Here is a 15,829-nt window from a genome sequence, read left to right as displayed (position 1 = left end):
GAGCTCTTCTAGCTCGGCTGACTTTGAGTCACACAGCCAGGAGGTGCTGTGGGCTGGTGTGCCTCGGCTTCAGAGGTAGACATCCAGGCCCTCATCAAATTTGCAGATCCATTGGTAGAATTGGCACAATCCTAAAAAAGGGCTGGAGTCACACACCAGCATAAAAAAGGGGCAGGGGAGCTCTAAATACAAAGATTTTCACTCTTATGTGCATCAAAATTTGGCTCTCTGGCTGTGGCTTTGTCCAATGGTGCTTTAATGGCTAAAGCAACACCAAATCAAGAAAGGGTTGTGTCTTTTGGAAAGTTACACAAGATACATTTTCACTAAGGGCCAGGCATTAAGGAAACTACAGGCAACAAGACAGTCGTGGTCTTACCAAACTATCTCATGCTGCTGCATAGATCCAGACACAACTGAGGGCCTAACAAAGGAGAAATTTTTTCCCCAATGTTGTAATTACCAATTGGAATAAGTAGGAATTCCCAGAGGCTGCAGAGTGAGTTTTGTGGGGCACAGGCAATTAATGGCCCAAACACCAACTACGTGAAGTTGTGATATGCAGCTGGAGAGACCAGGTTCATGGGCCAGAAGGACCAGGTATTATGGGGCCTGATGCCTATACAATTTGGCACCCTTAAGAATACAACAGAAATGCTAGGGTTACTCCAATGAACCCAGTAGAGGCCAAGCAAATGAGAGTCCCCAATAATTACCTTCACAGTTAATCCACTTGAGATGGGTTAGACTTCAGCACCTTATAAACAACTGCCAATATTTTACCTTCAGGCAAGGCACAAGGATAGTAGACACACAGCTTTTAACTCCCAGAGACACTAGAAAGCAAATCCTGTGCAGCCAATCTGGAATACCAAGAATTAGACAGGAGGGAGATACCTAAGATTTGGGTAGAAGAGGAAAAGGAAGTTCTGAGCTATAACAATAATCGGAGGATCCTTTTCCTCAAAGCCTTTAAAAATATATCTATCTTTATCATTTAATGGTCCCAGTATGGTTTTAAAGCAGGTTTTATTAATATAATTTGCCAAACAGGGATTTGAAGTATAGCTCACCCAAAACACACAGCTTGTGTGGAGTGGTCATTAGAACCTGGGCTCCTCTTTGCTGATGGAGGCTGTACATTCCTAATTAAGGGTGCTCAGTGGCTAGGACCTTAAGATCTTGTAAAGTGTTCTGGTTTAAACCTCTACTAGAAAAGTCTGTTACACTACCCACTGCTCCGGTCCTGGTTTCACACTGATTCTTGAAATTTCAGGTTTACCTAGTGCCTTGTGTTGTTTACAAAAAAAGTCCTCGGTGCTCTTACCACTCAAATGGTAGATATTAAAAAGATTTAAAACTAAGCAGATCCTATCGTTCATTACAAAGCTAGCCATATTTCAATAAAAAGGAAAAATGTAGTATATTCATTACTTACCTCAAAGCATGTTGCAAAAGAATTAGTTACTTGTCATGCTTTGAAATCTCTAGATGAAAGGTGCTTTGGAAGCACAAAGAATTGTCTTTTCTCACAGGGGTTGTCGTCTTGTATACCCAGCAGTATATTTTACAGAAGACAAATTAACTGAAGGCTTTTCTTTATTACATCTAAAGAGCTCTACATAAACAGGTAACATTCAATAGGTAAACATTTTTTTTTTCCAATGCAAGTAATAAATATTTTCACTTGGTACTTTTATACAAACTGACATTAGTCTACTATACATTTTTAAAAGCCATTTTACTGGTTTGGCATGCGGTATGGAAATTCTAAGAGAGAAAGTTTTAAGGCAATGAATCACAGATTTAAGTTCATGGAATTTATGGTAACTTTTATATCTGTTTATATACATTTCCCCCTTTGTTAATTAAACAGTTAACAGCAGCACACTCTGGGACCACCAGCTCTTCACCCTCCCTCTTTTTTGAAATTAAAGTTCTATGGTTTTTAAAATTAAAAAAACAGAATTCAACGTATATTGATAAAGTAAAAATCTTACTAAAATCACTTCAAACATGCTTTAAAGTCCCAAAGATCTTTAAGTATTGTACGTATTTAAAATTGAACTATTTTAAAAACAATGTTGTTTCAACAGTTATTAGTTTAAAATTGGGTAGAATTTCATTCTGTTTCAGACATCTGACTCAAAGGAAAATCTGCCAAGAAATCACATTTTTCAGAAGGTTAGGTGAGTCTTTCCTAAGCCAGTAACAATAGAGAATTGTGATAATGACTAAATTAAGAGAAGGAGAAACACTTTAATGCTCAAAATAAATTAGTCAACCAAGTGTGGCATGGTTAAAGTTCAGAGATTGTTTTAAAAAGATGTGTCCAATAATGCCCTCAAAGTAATTAAAAGCCACTTCAACCCTGCTAGTCAAACAGCAAATATTTTTATCAAAGATGTGTGCATACATACACACATACACAGAGTACTGTACAGAAACACATATACAAACATATGCACACCTATTATGAAAAACCGGCAAAGTGAATGCTGGGAACTTGCCTAAAGATTCTAAGGATCACTATCTGTCCACAGACAGCATGTGGGGAGATGAGGATGGATTAAGGGAAAAAAGAGATGAAATGACTATGAGCTTTCTTCTTACTTTTTAAACTCAGGAGATAAAGATGCAGTGCATGACTCTACCAATAATTATTACTGATCAGGAAAGTCATGGTATTAACCATGAGACCAAGAGAGTGATTAACTACTTACTACTAATATAACATTTTGAATAGTCAACAACTGAAGAAAACAAATTCCTCACAGGGTGGAATGGACTAAAACAAAATAATAACCGAATGGTTAATTTTACATATGTAGACATGACAAAAAGCCACTGTACATTTATTTCTCCCTATTATCTATTCTTTCCATAGGGTGGTATAATGCAGGACACTGAAGAAAATTAACCAAACTCTTCCAAAACTGGGCTGAAGAAAGTAGAGTGATGGATTTTCAAATGGACCATTCAAAGAGTTTGTAATTCAGTATCATATACAATGTTATTGATCAGAATTTTGAGACCACTAACAACAACGACAGAAAAAGGGGGAAAAAAACAGGATAAAAAGAAAACTATTCCTTTTACCTTAGGTAGGTGAATTAATAGAAATGTGTCCTATTGCAATGTGAAATAAGAAACAACCTCCCACAATTTAGTAAATTCTACCCCAATCTGAATTTAGATACAAATTATGATACTGTCAGCTATTAGCCTAAATTAACATGGCAATGAGTGTTCTGAAGTGTTTATTCATCATAATACCAGATTCATTTAGTCTGACAATGAATCTGTTGTCAATTTCTTTTTTAATTGCAAATTGTTCAGTGACTATACTCAGCCATTTATGTGTGGTATACACATGCGTAGGGGAAGACTATATAACTCATCAATCACACACACTTATCTATAAATACATATATACACACACACATATACATATCAACACCAACTTTTTCCAAAATTCAAGTCAACAATTTAGTGGCAGAGAGATGCTGTAAAAACAGACATTATTTTTAGATGCCACACAGTCATGTGAACCATTAAATTTACCATACAACTGAAGATACAGCCATTTTGAATTCTACCTGGATTAAAATAGATTTAAAAAGGTAAGTTTATACAGAAAATGTGGTCCTTCATCAACTCTGAGAATGACTCACTGACATTAACAGTTGTGATATAAAAGTCCAGTCTGGAAAACTGGCAATCATTATGCCCCTTCTTTATCTTTTCTGTTACACTGTACTCTCAATTGGCTATAAAAATATTTCCCATACCTGAGAATGTAACACCTTCTCCAATGAAGATTTTGGGACACAAGTAGAACCACTTTTCCTTCCCTCCAACCCTCACTCGTCTCCTGTAATACAGCTTTCAACATATTTACATGTTCCGTTATTAGTAAGAATAGATCAGACTAATCTATGAATTAAAAAAAAACACCTAACTCCCCTATGTTATGTTTGTCTTTAAAGGGTGAAGAAAAACAAAATAAACAAGGTAGATAGCCTAAGAAAATAAGTACACTCAGAACCGAGAGTAAAACTAAGGATTAAAATCCATTTTAAATTTCAATAGTTTATCAAAGAGTAGATGTCTACAGAGTGATATATGGGAATGCACTGTGCACTGTATTTTCCAAACAGAATTTACTTTTAGGATAAATGTCTATCTTTTGTTTGTTTGTTTTTTTTTGAGGTGACCACAACCTTACCTCTGTCAGCTGCACAAGACATGCAACAGGGCCTTCTAAACTATTTTTACTTCCTATTTTGGTATGAAGATCTTATCACCCTGTGGCCAAAAAAGCAGGTGTTTACAGACTTGGTTTTAACACACAATACTAGCAATCCAAATTTAAAATGAAAAACCAAAGTGTATTATTCACAGGTCTGCCAAGCCTATTCCTTATCCTGACAGCTTCACTCCAATATCTCTAAAATATATTCTCAGGGGGTACGTAACAAATAAGGAGGATATGTGATGGAGAACATGCAATTGGGATAGTCAATAAAGATGCTTACATGTGTTACATGTGAGTTCAAGACCTTCAAAGCTCTTTGAAAGAAGCAGGCAACTGATGTATCAACTGAATGCAAAGTTGGGAGGTGAAGGAACAGCAATGACAGGAAAATACACACAGGCACACACACTGAACACACACCAAGCTATGTCCTGAAAATATATAGGGAATGCACTGGGACAGATGAGATTTTTAACTTAAGGCAGGATAAAATATGCACACACTCACACAAACAGAACGCAACTCTGTCATTTTTAGAAAATGGAAATTAAACCTATTTTCCCCCAACCCCCTCCCCACAACAAAGAAAAGCCCACAATTTAAAAGTCCATACATGCAATTACTTTTCTGTTTTTGCAAATAAAGTAATGCCATTTTTCTGAAGTAAAACAAAACCAAAACCATTGGACAAATGATGAAAAAAATCTTCAGAATCCAGAAAATGAACTGAAGGTGGGTGCTTCTTTTTTTTTTCTTTCTTTTTTTTTCTTTTTTTTTTCTTTTTTAAACAAGTGTTTTACCAGACAGGCAGTCCATTTATATACAAAAGTAAAACTGAAAATATAGTTTTGTTCTCTGTACATTTCTTTTAATTTTTTCCCTAAAAAAAGGAAAAAAAAAAACCACACGCTTATGTACTTTTCTGAACAGAATAAGGTAAAACAGAGCACAAAGTTCTCTTCTTTCTGCCAAGTTCATTTAATCTGGGGTGGGGTTAGGAGCAGCGAGGGCAAGGGTGTCAGTCCAATGAAATAATGTCTGGTATGATGCCAAAGATGGATGCTGTGTCTGTGCTACTCCTGTTGGTGACGGTGTGGCTATGGCTCTCCCGTAGGCTGTTGGAGGACACAAGGCTGCTGTTACTGCCACTACTGCTCCCATTGGTGGCTGGCAGAGAAGTACTGCCTCCTGCACTTAACTGATCAAGAAACATCTGCGAGGAGGTATATGGAAAAAACCGAGACGAGTGTAAGAGGTCTTGATCATCTGAAACGGCTGCTGCGGCAGCGGCCAGGAGGGAGGTGTTGTAATGCTAGAGGGGGAAATGGAAGGTTTAAAAAATGTTAATTACACTTAATATATTTTCTTCTTGGCAGAATAAAGTCTGATTCTATTCTGAATACATTCTAAATGTAATATATTCTGAGTATCTGGTGTTTCTGAGATATAAGACATTTTGCAAAATGGCCTCATGTAATGATTTTTTGACACTGAAACTTTTATATATTTGAAACTAGACAAAAAAAATTTTGTTGGTCTTTGTTTTAATTTGTATTGCAAACAATTCTCAAAGTTCTATTTCCAAAAAGGCATATACTCAGAAGCAGCAGGAAAGAAAACAATTGACTCTCTTTCTCTTAAGGAAATATTTGGCAAGATATTGAACAGTTACTATGATTCACTGCCCACTTTTTTTAGGAGGTACTGGGGATTGAACCCAGGACCAGGTACATGGGAAGCAGGCAATCAGCCACTAAGCCACATCTGCTTCCCATTCCACTGTTTCTTTACAAAGCAGTATTAGAAAGCAACAAATAGACAATGTTCTTATTTGGCATAGCTGAAACATAGGGATCTTTATTTAAATTTTAAAACTTTAACAATATAATGGGTATGACCACTCTGAAAAATCTATGGAACTTATTTTCTTTCTCTTGGCTACAAATTATATACTTGAACAATTACAATAATAGTAATATTTTTATATAGCATACCTGATTGTCTCCTGATAAGAAAGGAAAGAAATCTAATCCTGTAGGGGAAATAAAATTGTTTTAGTTTTGGGAAAAAGAAAAAAAAATCCCTCCAAATGCCTCAATATTTCAAAAATAAATATCTATCCTAAACGCTGTATCATTTAGAATTAACATAAAGAGTTGAGTAAATAAGTTTTATGCTCTCTCCCATGTCTAGATTACTGAGGCTGAAATTCAATTAGCAATGATTTCCACGTCCCTATGACTTTAATTAACAGAACTTAGGCTGTTTACGCGCTTAGATCTAACACTCATCCCCCCCACCCCCCCATGGGCACAACACTTTCCATAAAAATGCTTGCCCTGGCTACTCTTTAAGTAACTTCTCAATCTCCTCTATTCCTCACAAGCACCTCATGAGGTATGTAATTTTTTTTTGCTCTCATTTTTCAGAGGAGAAAGTTCGAAATTAAAAGAGTTTAAACAAGGTGTAGCACTGATTTCTGTTTTCAATTGCTCTTTCTCAAAAATGCTCACTTGCTACCATCTATACCAGATTCTAACTCAAAGACATTCCATTGGCACAAAGGGGTAAGGGATCTGAAAGAAGGCCTGAGAGTTGGTATGGTAGTATTATCGACACGCCCAGATCCCTGACAGCCAGGAATTTGCTACAAAGCAGGCCCCTTCTGCCACATTCTTTTCCATTGTCATCCTATATGTATGGGAGGAAGAATACCAAGTAAACTAAGGTGAATGAAATTTCTCATTAGGTTATCTAAATGGAATAGTACAAGTAGACACAGATTTTAAAAATGTCAATACAAATACTCTGAAAGTTAGGTTGGGTGGAGATCCATCGATTGTCTACACCAGAACAGATTACAACATAGGATCTGCAAAATGTGTAGCATGGTGGTTCTTAATGATTTCACAATGGGCTGAGTGAGATAAAGGGCTGCACTGTCCAACAGAATAGCGGCTAACCACATCTGGCTATTTAAAAATTTATTAAAGATAAAGTAAAATTAAAAATTCAGTTCTTCAGTTACACTAGCCATATTCGAAGTACTCTTCAGGCATACATGGCTAGTGGCTACTATACTGGCCAGTACAGATTTAGAGCATTTCCCTCATTGCAGAAAGCTCTACTGGATAATTTTGAGATGGGGTTCTCATAACAATCACTAAGAACCCACTCAAATTTTCCAGGCCTCAAGTCCAACCAGTGGGCCTGGATTATTCTATAGGGTCCCAGGGCCTAAGCTTAGGGAGGAACCTTGAGGAGACTAGCCAGTGTTTATGACGGCAGACCCTGCTAATGGATCTGGTTAAGGAAGATCCATGAGGCTTCTGGCCCAGAGGGATATAGGTGTGGTCATGCTTGGGTGGAACTAAAGAGGCTAGTAAGGAAGGAAGGTTTGCTGCATCTTACTGGTAAAAACAAAAATGGTTGTGTGTGTTTATGTACGGAACATAGTGAGAAAAGGAGTGACTGACAGGACCTAACATTAAAACAAGGTTGAAAGTCACTGAATTCTTAACAGCCTTTAAAATAAATGCCCAACAAAAAAGTAACAATTGAAACTTATGACAAAAATATCTACACACTTGTTACATAAATTTCTCATTCTTATTTTAGTTAATGGATTGTGAAGCCTTAAGAAAGAGCCTTCCTAGTTAAGTGACTCCTTCGTCCCTATCTCCAACTCAAGATCTTCTTAAAATACAAAATCCTTTTCAGAGGGAACTCATGCTCACTCTTACCTAAAGGATTTTGTATAATGACACATTCTTTACTGAGAACAAGCCAACTGATGATCAAACAATTTAAACAAACAATATTCAAATTACTTCTCTTGTTTTTAAATAGATCATTAATTAAGAAGATGTAATGTTCTTGATATATTAGTGAATAAAGCAAGTCACAGAAAAAAAACAAAAAACCTCTATGTATCTTTCTTACATGTGGAAAAAGGTCTGGACAATATCTAACAAACTGTTTAAGTGTAGCTATAACTTTCAGGAAGTGGGATTGGGGGAGGGGTAAAGGAAGTGTTCACTTTATGTTTTACAATTGTATTTTCTACAATAACCACATATGGCTTTTTGTAATAAAAAAAGAGAGAAAAGCTGTTCACCGAGTATATGGCTAATATACAAATTATTAAATTACAAAGATACATATGAACTAATAATTCTTTTTGATGATGCAAATGATAACTGTGAACTCAAAATATATTGCACAAATGAGTGCAGACAGTTCAAACTATTTTTTAAAAGGATAAGGTTTTTGGAGCAAAAATTCAAATTTTCAAATATATCAATTCAGCATTATCTAAAAGATATAACATAGTTAACCATGATGCCTGCTACATTATAAATGGAATCAGGAGATAGAAAATATGATGTTCATAAATTTTAAAATTCAAAGCATTATATTTGAAGTCATCCAAAATGACTTGCAGAATACTTTGAAGCTCACAAAACCTAAAGATCATTGCACTAGTTTTACCACTGGTAGTAAAATGCTGGCTATAGATGATGGTACAATCAGGGACTTGGGTCTATATTTATCTCTCAGTTTTCTGGGTTCAGGCCCCTGTTCCCCCAATCTTTCAATTCTTCCTTAGACTCATTAAGAAAAAGATATAAATCAAAGGCATTCATAATGCTAAGTGGAAATGCAGAAGAGCCAGTGACTCACCTTGTAAATCGTAAGGCATGGGTGTCATGTGGAAAGGATGCCTGTAGTCTTGGATGAGGGATGTGTTAATGTAGCTCGTGTCTACTGCAGGGAGGCTTGGGGTGCGGGACACTGGAGATGCTTGATGAGGAAGACTTAAAATGCTATAAGGAGGAAAGGTATGTATAATTTTTATGAGTCAGTAGAACTTTTAAGTTAAACAAATAAAGAATCTCACAATGAGCTTCAGTTTGGGGCTGGAAATAAAAACAAAATGCAAGCAAAGCAATTTATAAATTATAACAATTAATAATTTGGGGGAGCAGATGTAGTTCAAGTGGTTAAGCACCTGCTTCGCATGTACGAAGTCCTGGCGAGATCACAGGATTCACCTAAAAACCAACCAACAAACAAAAAACCAATTCTCACTGGAGAGCAGATGTCGCTCACTGGAGAGCAGATGTCGCTCACTGGTTGAGCGCCTGCTTCCCATGTATGAGGTCCTGGGTTCAATTCCTGGTACCTCCAAAAAATAAAAGAAACACTTTGTAGCATTGTGCAGAGGCTATAAGGAAAAGCATTCACAAATCACTTGCTCTCTTTGGAACATCACCATCCATGCTTTCAGAATGCAGGGGAAGGTTTGGCTAAGCAAATTCAATGGGGTATGAGTGAAAGGTTATCTACAGCAGAAGACATTCTAAAACCTTTTTAGAAACCAGCATTGGCTAGTAAAGAGGACAAATAATTCCTAACAAAGAAAACACATACAGATTGGGAGAAAGTGGCAATCTCAGCAGGAGTTTGCAGCTGGCCTACCAGACTGGTAAACTTCATCAGAACAAAAATTGGGTATTTTTTCTGATGACTGCCATCGTCATCAGCAGACTGCATAAAAGGCCCACTAAATGAATGGAGGCAGCAAGACAAGCAGAAGACACACTCCAAAATGAATAAGTGATAATTTTAAAAGAAAAAAAGAAAAGAGGGACCTTCAGAAGAATAGGATGAAATGTTTAACTGAGTGGTCAGAATAAAAAGAACCTGTCTTTTGTTTATAAAATTTCATTTATAGTACTTGTGGTATGGAATGCAATTTCAAGAGTATACAGCATTTCAAAAAATGACAAGGTGTGATTTCCAGGAATAGAGCTCTAGTTATGGCCATCTACCACATTTATGTGAATGGGATATGAAGCATACACTCATCGGTATCATAAAAAATGTTCATGCAATGGAAACTTTAATTAAACCTCTAACATCTATAAAAAAGAACCACTTTCCATTAGCTGTCTCCTCTGATAAGACCTAAGGGATTACAAAGAGAAGAAAGCAGTTGAAATGCTAGTCTTTTAGAACATCTCAGTATACCAAATAGTACAGGAAGTTTCTGGGTGAAATACTAAACTAGAAGCACATTCAGTGGCTGAAGACCAAAATGTTTTACACATTTAGTGATGCTTTGCCTACTTCTAATTTCTGAATAGCCCCCTTTTTTAAAATTTGCAATCATGTTCTGAAATGCATTTCCACCTTACCACGGCACAGTAACAAAAACAATATCCTGGGTTTACGTTTCTGCTTACTGACCAATCATTGTTACAAAATGACCACTAGCATTGAATGTGGTGTTACCTACTTCTAAAAATGTCACAAACTTTCAGGTTTCCTGTTTTTTACCAAAAAGTAGAAAAAGAAAGATGTGGCATTTGCAAACACTGTATCTGGGTTCAATTAGTTACTAGGAAGTCAGGAAGTAGTCAATGCAGCTAACATAATTTCCCAGACATAACAAATGCACAGCTATTTTGGAAGAAATAATAAAACAAATAACCAAAGAAGAAATATTAGCTTTCTTAACACTCAAAAGTTTCCTTTAAAGAAAAAATATATAGTCAGACAGCAAAACTCCTGCACAGTTTACATATATCCATATATGACTATTAATAGTCTAAAGAGAACATATATAAATGACACAACGAACTCATAAATCATATAGAGAGAGGTACGAAACCTCTGTTAATGACGCAATTAAAGCATTTTAAAAAATGAGATCACAATATAGCTGGTCGTACTATGGTTTGAATACCTTGGAATAAAATTAAAGATACTGTTCAAACCATACTCACTTCAGAAAATCTGCCTTTCCCCCCCTCCTACTCAGATTTATAAAATAAGTTGGTTTAATAAGAAGGTCAGGCTTGTTGGTTATTATCCAGGAAGGTAGGCTATCACCAGAGGTAATGTTCCCAGAGCAGGATTTAAAGAAGAATTTGTGTTTAAATATTCATTTTGTTTAGAATAATGATAAAACTTTTAATCTCCACAGCAAGCTGAGAGGAGTTATTCTGGAATGAAAATATCAACCTTTGTAATACGTTTGATCATATTATGAGGTCTAAAATAGTCAACATCCTCTAACAAGTGAGAAACTACATTTATCACGATTCTGCTGTTTTACTGTTGCAATTTTATCTTTTCAGTCACTACAAACATATTCAAATGTAAGATCTTTTAACCTTATCAAAAAGGAAATGCCTGCTCTCGGTCTGGTATCAATCTTCCCCCTTGAACTATGTCATCTACAGACTTTCCTTCTCTCCCTTATATTTTTTTCTTGATGCACTATTCTTAGAAGATTTTTTACATAGCTCCTATTCAGTTACAACAGGCGATGGAGGCACATCTATTTCTAGATTTACCTTTAGTGTGATGGGCTAAAATTGTGTCACCGCACAACATGAAGTCTTTTTTTCCCCAGATTCATTTATTTACTATTCTCCCTCCCCCAGATGGTTCTCTTGTCTGTCTGCTCATTGTTTGCTTGCCTTCTCTAGGAGGCACCAGGAACTCCCGCATGGGAGGCAAGTGCCCAACGGCCTGAGCCACAGCCACTCCTGCAGGCCGCAGCGTCTACTAGTTTGTGGCATCTACTTGTTGTGGAGATGCGGCGTCTAGCTCATCTTCTTTAGGATGAACTAGGACCCAAACCTGGGTCCTCCCGTGTGGTAGGCAGGTGCCCAACTGGTTGAGCCACATCCACTTCCAAACATGAAGTCTTTTGCTGAGAATCTTTGATGTGTCTCATGGGACTAACAGGCTGCTTTAGAGTAGAGCCGAAGTTTTATCCTTGTTTCACCATCCCTTAAAAGGTCTTACACTCCCTTACTCGTTTTATTATCAGCATGTAGTGTTTTACATAAAGTAGGTACAAGTGTTACATGAATTGAACAGAAGCATAACCCAGGTGATCACTGATAAGAAACTGAATGGAAAATAGGGGAAACCAAGTTTGCAGCAAAAATAAGTAATGTGTCAACCTAAGACATCTTTGATTCTTTCATTCACACACATCCTGAGGCAGGTTGAAAGGATTCATCTGGTCTTTCTCTGCTTTCTACTTGAAAAACTCAATTTAGGATTACTTTTACAGAATACCTTTTCCAGTTTGAGTAAATGTTCCAAACTCTCTGAGCAGCATCAGGAGTTTTCCCAGTTCTACTCCTGTAATAAACATTAGGGAGTAGGGGGTGGGTTATGTACACCAATGTTTGAAAACCACTGTACTAGATATAAAAATAGCCATCATTTGGTATGATGAATACTGCACCCAAGTGACCCCTTTTAAAGCTTTACCCCAAACTTTCAAACTTTCAAGAATATCATGCACCTGGGGAGAAAATGCCACCTACACTTTAATAGTTAAATGAAGCTTTACAATCATGAATAATTATTTTATTAATATTATTATTTTGTTTCATTACTTACCCTTTATTATTTAGCGGTGATGTGGGAGATAGGGAAGGACAGGTCCTCTTGGCAGATGGCTCTTCATCCTCTTCATCAGATGAGCTGTCTATGGTTAGGTCAATCACCTCAACTTTCTTGTTTTTATTTGAAGACTGGTGGTGAGATGCCACCTGATGCTCCAATGTGGAGCTCAAGCATCCTGCATGGGAGTGATTAAAACACAAGACAAAGAAGACCTATGACCTTCTCTTCCTTTCTCAGTGTGCCACTGAATTAATTCATCAGTTATAGTTTAGACTCACAATAGTGCTGGAGCCAGAGAGTGGAAATCCAGAAGTGGCTCTGTTCCCCTAAGCTTAAAACTACTATTTGTTATTAGATGTTAAGGAATTTTTTTGAAAGGCAATTCTGAATTAGGGTAAACAATCAAAACAATCAAAATGGTTTATGTCCACTTCAGAATAAAAGGAGTTTGAGAGTAGACACTATACATGACATGTTTATCTGGGAAGCACCTGACATACTTAAGAAATACTACAGTAACATTTTCTTTTTTAAAGTCATAGTCCCTATCCAGGAAAAAAATAAAATAAAGTAAATGAAAAAGGAAATGTTCACATTCTGTACCAAATCTGTTAAAAATTTAAAATAATACTCTTTCAAAAGCATGACTTTACAAGCGACTTATTAGATTGTTACTTTGAAATCTTACATCAGAAAACTTAAAATGCTGGCAAAAAAGTGAATTTAAAAGTTTTTCTACATGTGAACATTTAATCAATAATTTAATAAGAGTTATTGAGCTATCCATAAACTACTAGGTGTTTTTTTTTTAAATTTATACATTTCAATATTGAAAACCCAACAGCAGGGAGACTGTGCACCCTTTTGGAAAACAAGCACTTACCATCAACTCCATTGTAAGATGCAGAAACTTCCTGGACTTCCTTTTTTGATCTCATAGGTGCCCAAGAGCCATCTTCCTTAAACTGTATTTCATCACAATCTGTACAATACTTTAGGATTTCCATAAACAAGCTATAAAAAACAATTTGTCCCTTGAATATCGCATTTTAAATAAAAATAAACTTGAATCATTACTGTTAAAAATATTCATCAAAATATGAAAACATTCAGGCTTTCCATATTTGGTAAAGTAAAAAGAAGGAACAAGAAAGCAGAACAGATGAGTTATAATTTTTTCTCAAACTCTAATAATACTAAATATGAAAATACTTAAATTATGGTACATTTATGCAAAGACATATAACATAGCTATGAAAATGAGGTTTTTGAAGGTTTTTAATAACAGGAGGGAAATGTTCACAGAAAGCAGGAAAAGGTCAAGAAAAATCTATGTTTTAACTATAAAATTGTTTGTGTGAATAGGCATATAAATAGTAGTTATCTCTGGGTGGCAAGATTATGGCTATTTATTTTTCTTCTTCACACTTTTTTTTGCATCTTTTAAATTGCCTACAATTATCATGTTTTATTTTGTAAACTAAAGCAATCATATAAAAATGTCAATCGAATGTTATGTCTCCTTTATAAAAATATTTTGCTGAGAGTAAAAAATGATATTTATAAAGAATATGTAAAATTAACAAATTCTTAGGTTATAATGTTAAATGAAAGAAAAAGATAATTAAATATAATAAAATGTATTTTAAAAAATAGTGTACAATCACAATTATGTAAAAGCAAAAACCAGGGAGCAGATGTGGCTCAAGCAGTTGAGTGCCTACCTCCCACATGGGAGGTCCTGGGTTCAGTTCTCTGTGCCTCTTAAAGAAAAAACAGAATAAGCAGACAATGAGCAAAAACAATTAACAAACAGATGAGGGAGCCATGGGGGAAGAGGAGTAAAAATCAGAAAATTACAGATCAAAAAAGCTTTTTCTTTATCTATGCTTTCCAGTTTTTCAAGTCTATATATACATAACAGGAAAAAAAATCCCCACTAGAGGGGAAAAATCTAAAACTATATAACATGTAGAGTTGGTAAAATATTACTATTTAGTTCAGATTTAGGGATCATTGTAACTCTGAAAATTTAAACATTAAACATTTAGGTTATATGTTGCTTTTTCCCCACACAACTGATCTGGCATCATTCAAGTTCTGGGTTATACTGACATTGCCAAATACATTGTTTGTTATGTTACACCTTCAGGCTCCCGCATTTTCTCAAACACTATAGGTAGGATGCCTTGAGAGATTTGCTGGGGAGTACAGGAAATATTTTTAAATAGATCCTCCTTTTCACAACTTGTTATCTTTGTTCAGTAACAGAAAAGGGAGGGAGAAAGGAAGCTAAAGAGTGGGGGGAAATTTAGAAGAGCATTCCAAAATTTCTGGTAGGACAGCAAAAACACAGGAGTGTTAAAACTGATCTGATCTCCAGAAACAGTCATTTTAAGGTACAAGGAAAAACTTTACTTTAAAAAGTGACATGTTAACAACAATGCAAGGTGTTGGTGGTAGAGTGATTATGGGAATCTTCTATTTTATACATGATTGTTCTGTAAACTCACAACTTCTCTCAAAAAAAGTGACATACCCATCAATAATAAGGTGTTCATATGGAGCCTTCTTATCACAGACAGGGCAAACCCAGGTTGGTTTTTTCTCATTCATCTGAATATAAAGAGTTGCATCAAAACACTGAAGATGAGAGCACGTAAGGGCCCGACATGGAATTGTCAGCCGCATTTTACCAAGCTTTAAAAAGAGGAAAAAAGTGAATATCAGACAATCGTTAATCAAAATTCAAGCTTTGATCAAAATTTCCTGAAATATAATGTGTATGTGTTCTGATTTACAGTATATTGTGTTTATTTCATGACATATTTTCTATGAAACATATCAGGTTAAAAAATACAGTATTAAACACAGTGACTCTGGAGAGTCTACACTGATATAGATGGGGCTTATTTACCCCAATCCACACAGCTCACAGACTGATTGGGGAAGGAAAGGGAGGAGGTCCATGAACCCTTGAAATTATATGCAAAATCTTATAAGAGTGTGCATTTTTCTGCAGAGTGCTTTCACCCAATTCTTAGAGCAGTCACTGATCCAAAAAGGTGAAGATCTAGTTAACTAGGGATTAAGGAAAGGAAAAAAAGAATGTCTTATTAAATACTGCAGGATACA

At 35.8% G+C, this 15,829-nt stretch overlaps 1 protein-coding gene across 1 annotated transcript in view; it reads right to left on the bottom strand.

Moving 5' to 3' along the window:
- Positions 1-1,581: 1,581 nt before the first annotated feature.
- The window catches only part of PIAS1 (protein inhibitor of activated STAT 1), a 125,793-nt gene continuing 111,545 nt past the window's right edge, over positions 1,582-15,829 (bottom strand). Inside the window, exons 9-14 of the mRNA XM_004451057.5 lie at positions 15,234-15,394; positions 13,578-13,708; positions 12,689-12,869; positions 8,942-9,084; positions 6,253-6,290; positions 1,582-5,570 (exon numbers count right to left, since the gene is read on the bottom strand). Coding sequence (XP_004451114.1) covers positions 5,277-5,570; positions 6,253-6,290; positions 8,942-9,084; positions 12,689-12,869; positions 13,578-13,708; positions 15,234-15,394 — 948 coding nt within the window. The 3' untranslated portion in view covers positions 1,582-5,276. The remainder of the gene's footprint in view (positions 5,571-6,252; positions 6,291-8,941; positions 9,085-12,688; positions 12,870-13,577; positions 13,709-15,233; positions 15,395-15,829) is intronic.

The sequence above is a fragment of the Dasypus novemcinctus genome, chromosome 3 (genome assembly GCF_030445035.2).
Source record: "Dasypus novemcinctus isolate mDasNov1 chromosome 3, mDasNov1.1.hap2, whole genome shotgun sequence".
In the NCBI taxonomy this organism is placed as follows: Eukaryota; Metazoa; Chordata; class Mammalia; order Cingulata; family Dasypodidae; genus Dasypus; species Dasypus novemcinctus.
The sequence above is the reverse complement of the archived record's forward strand: the minus strand, read 5'-3'. Positions and strand labels throughout refer to the sequence as shown.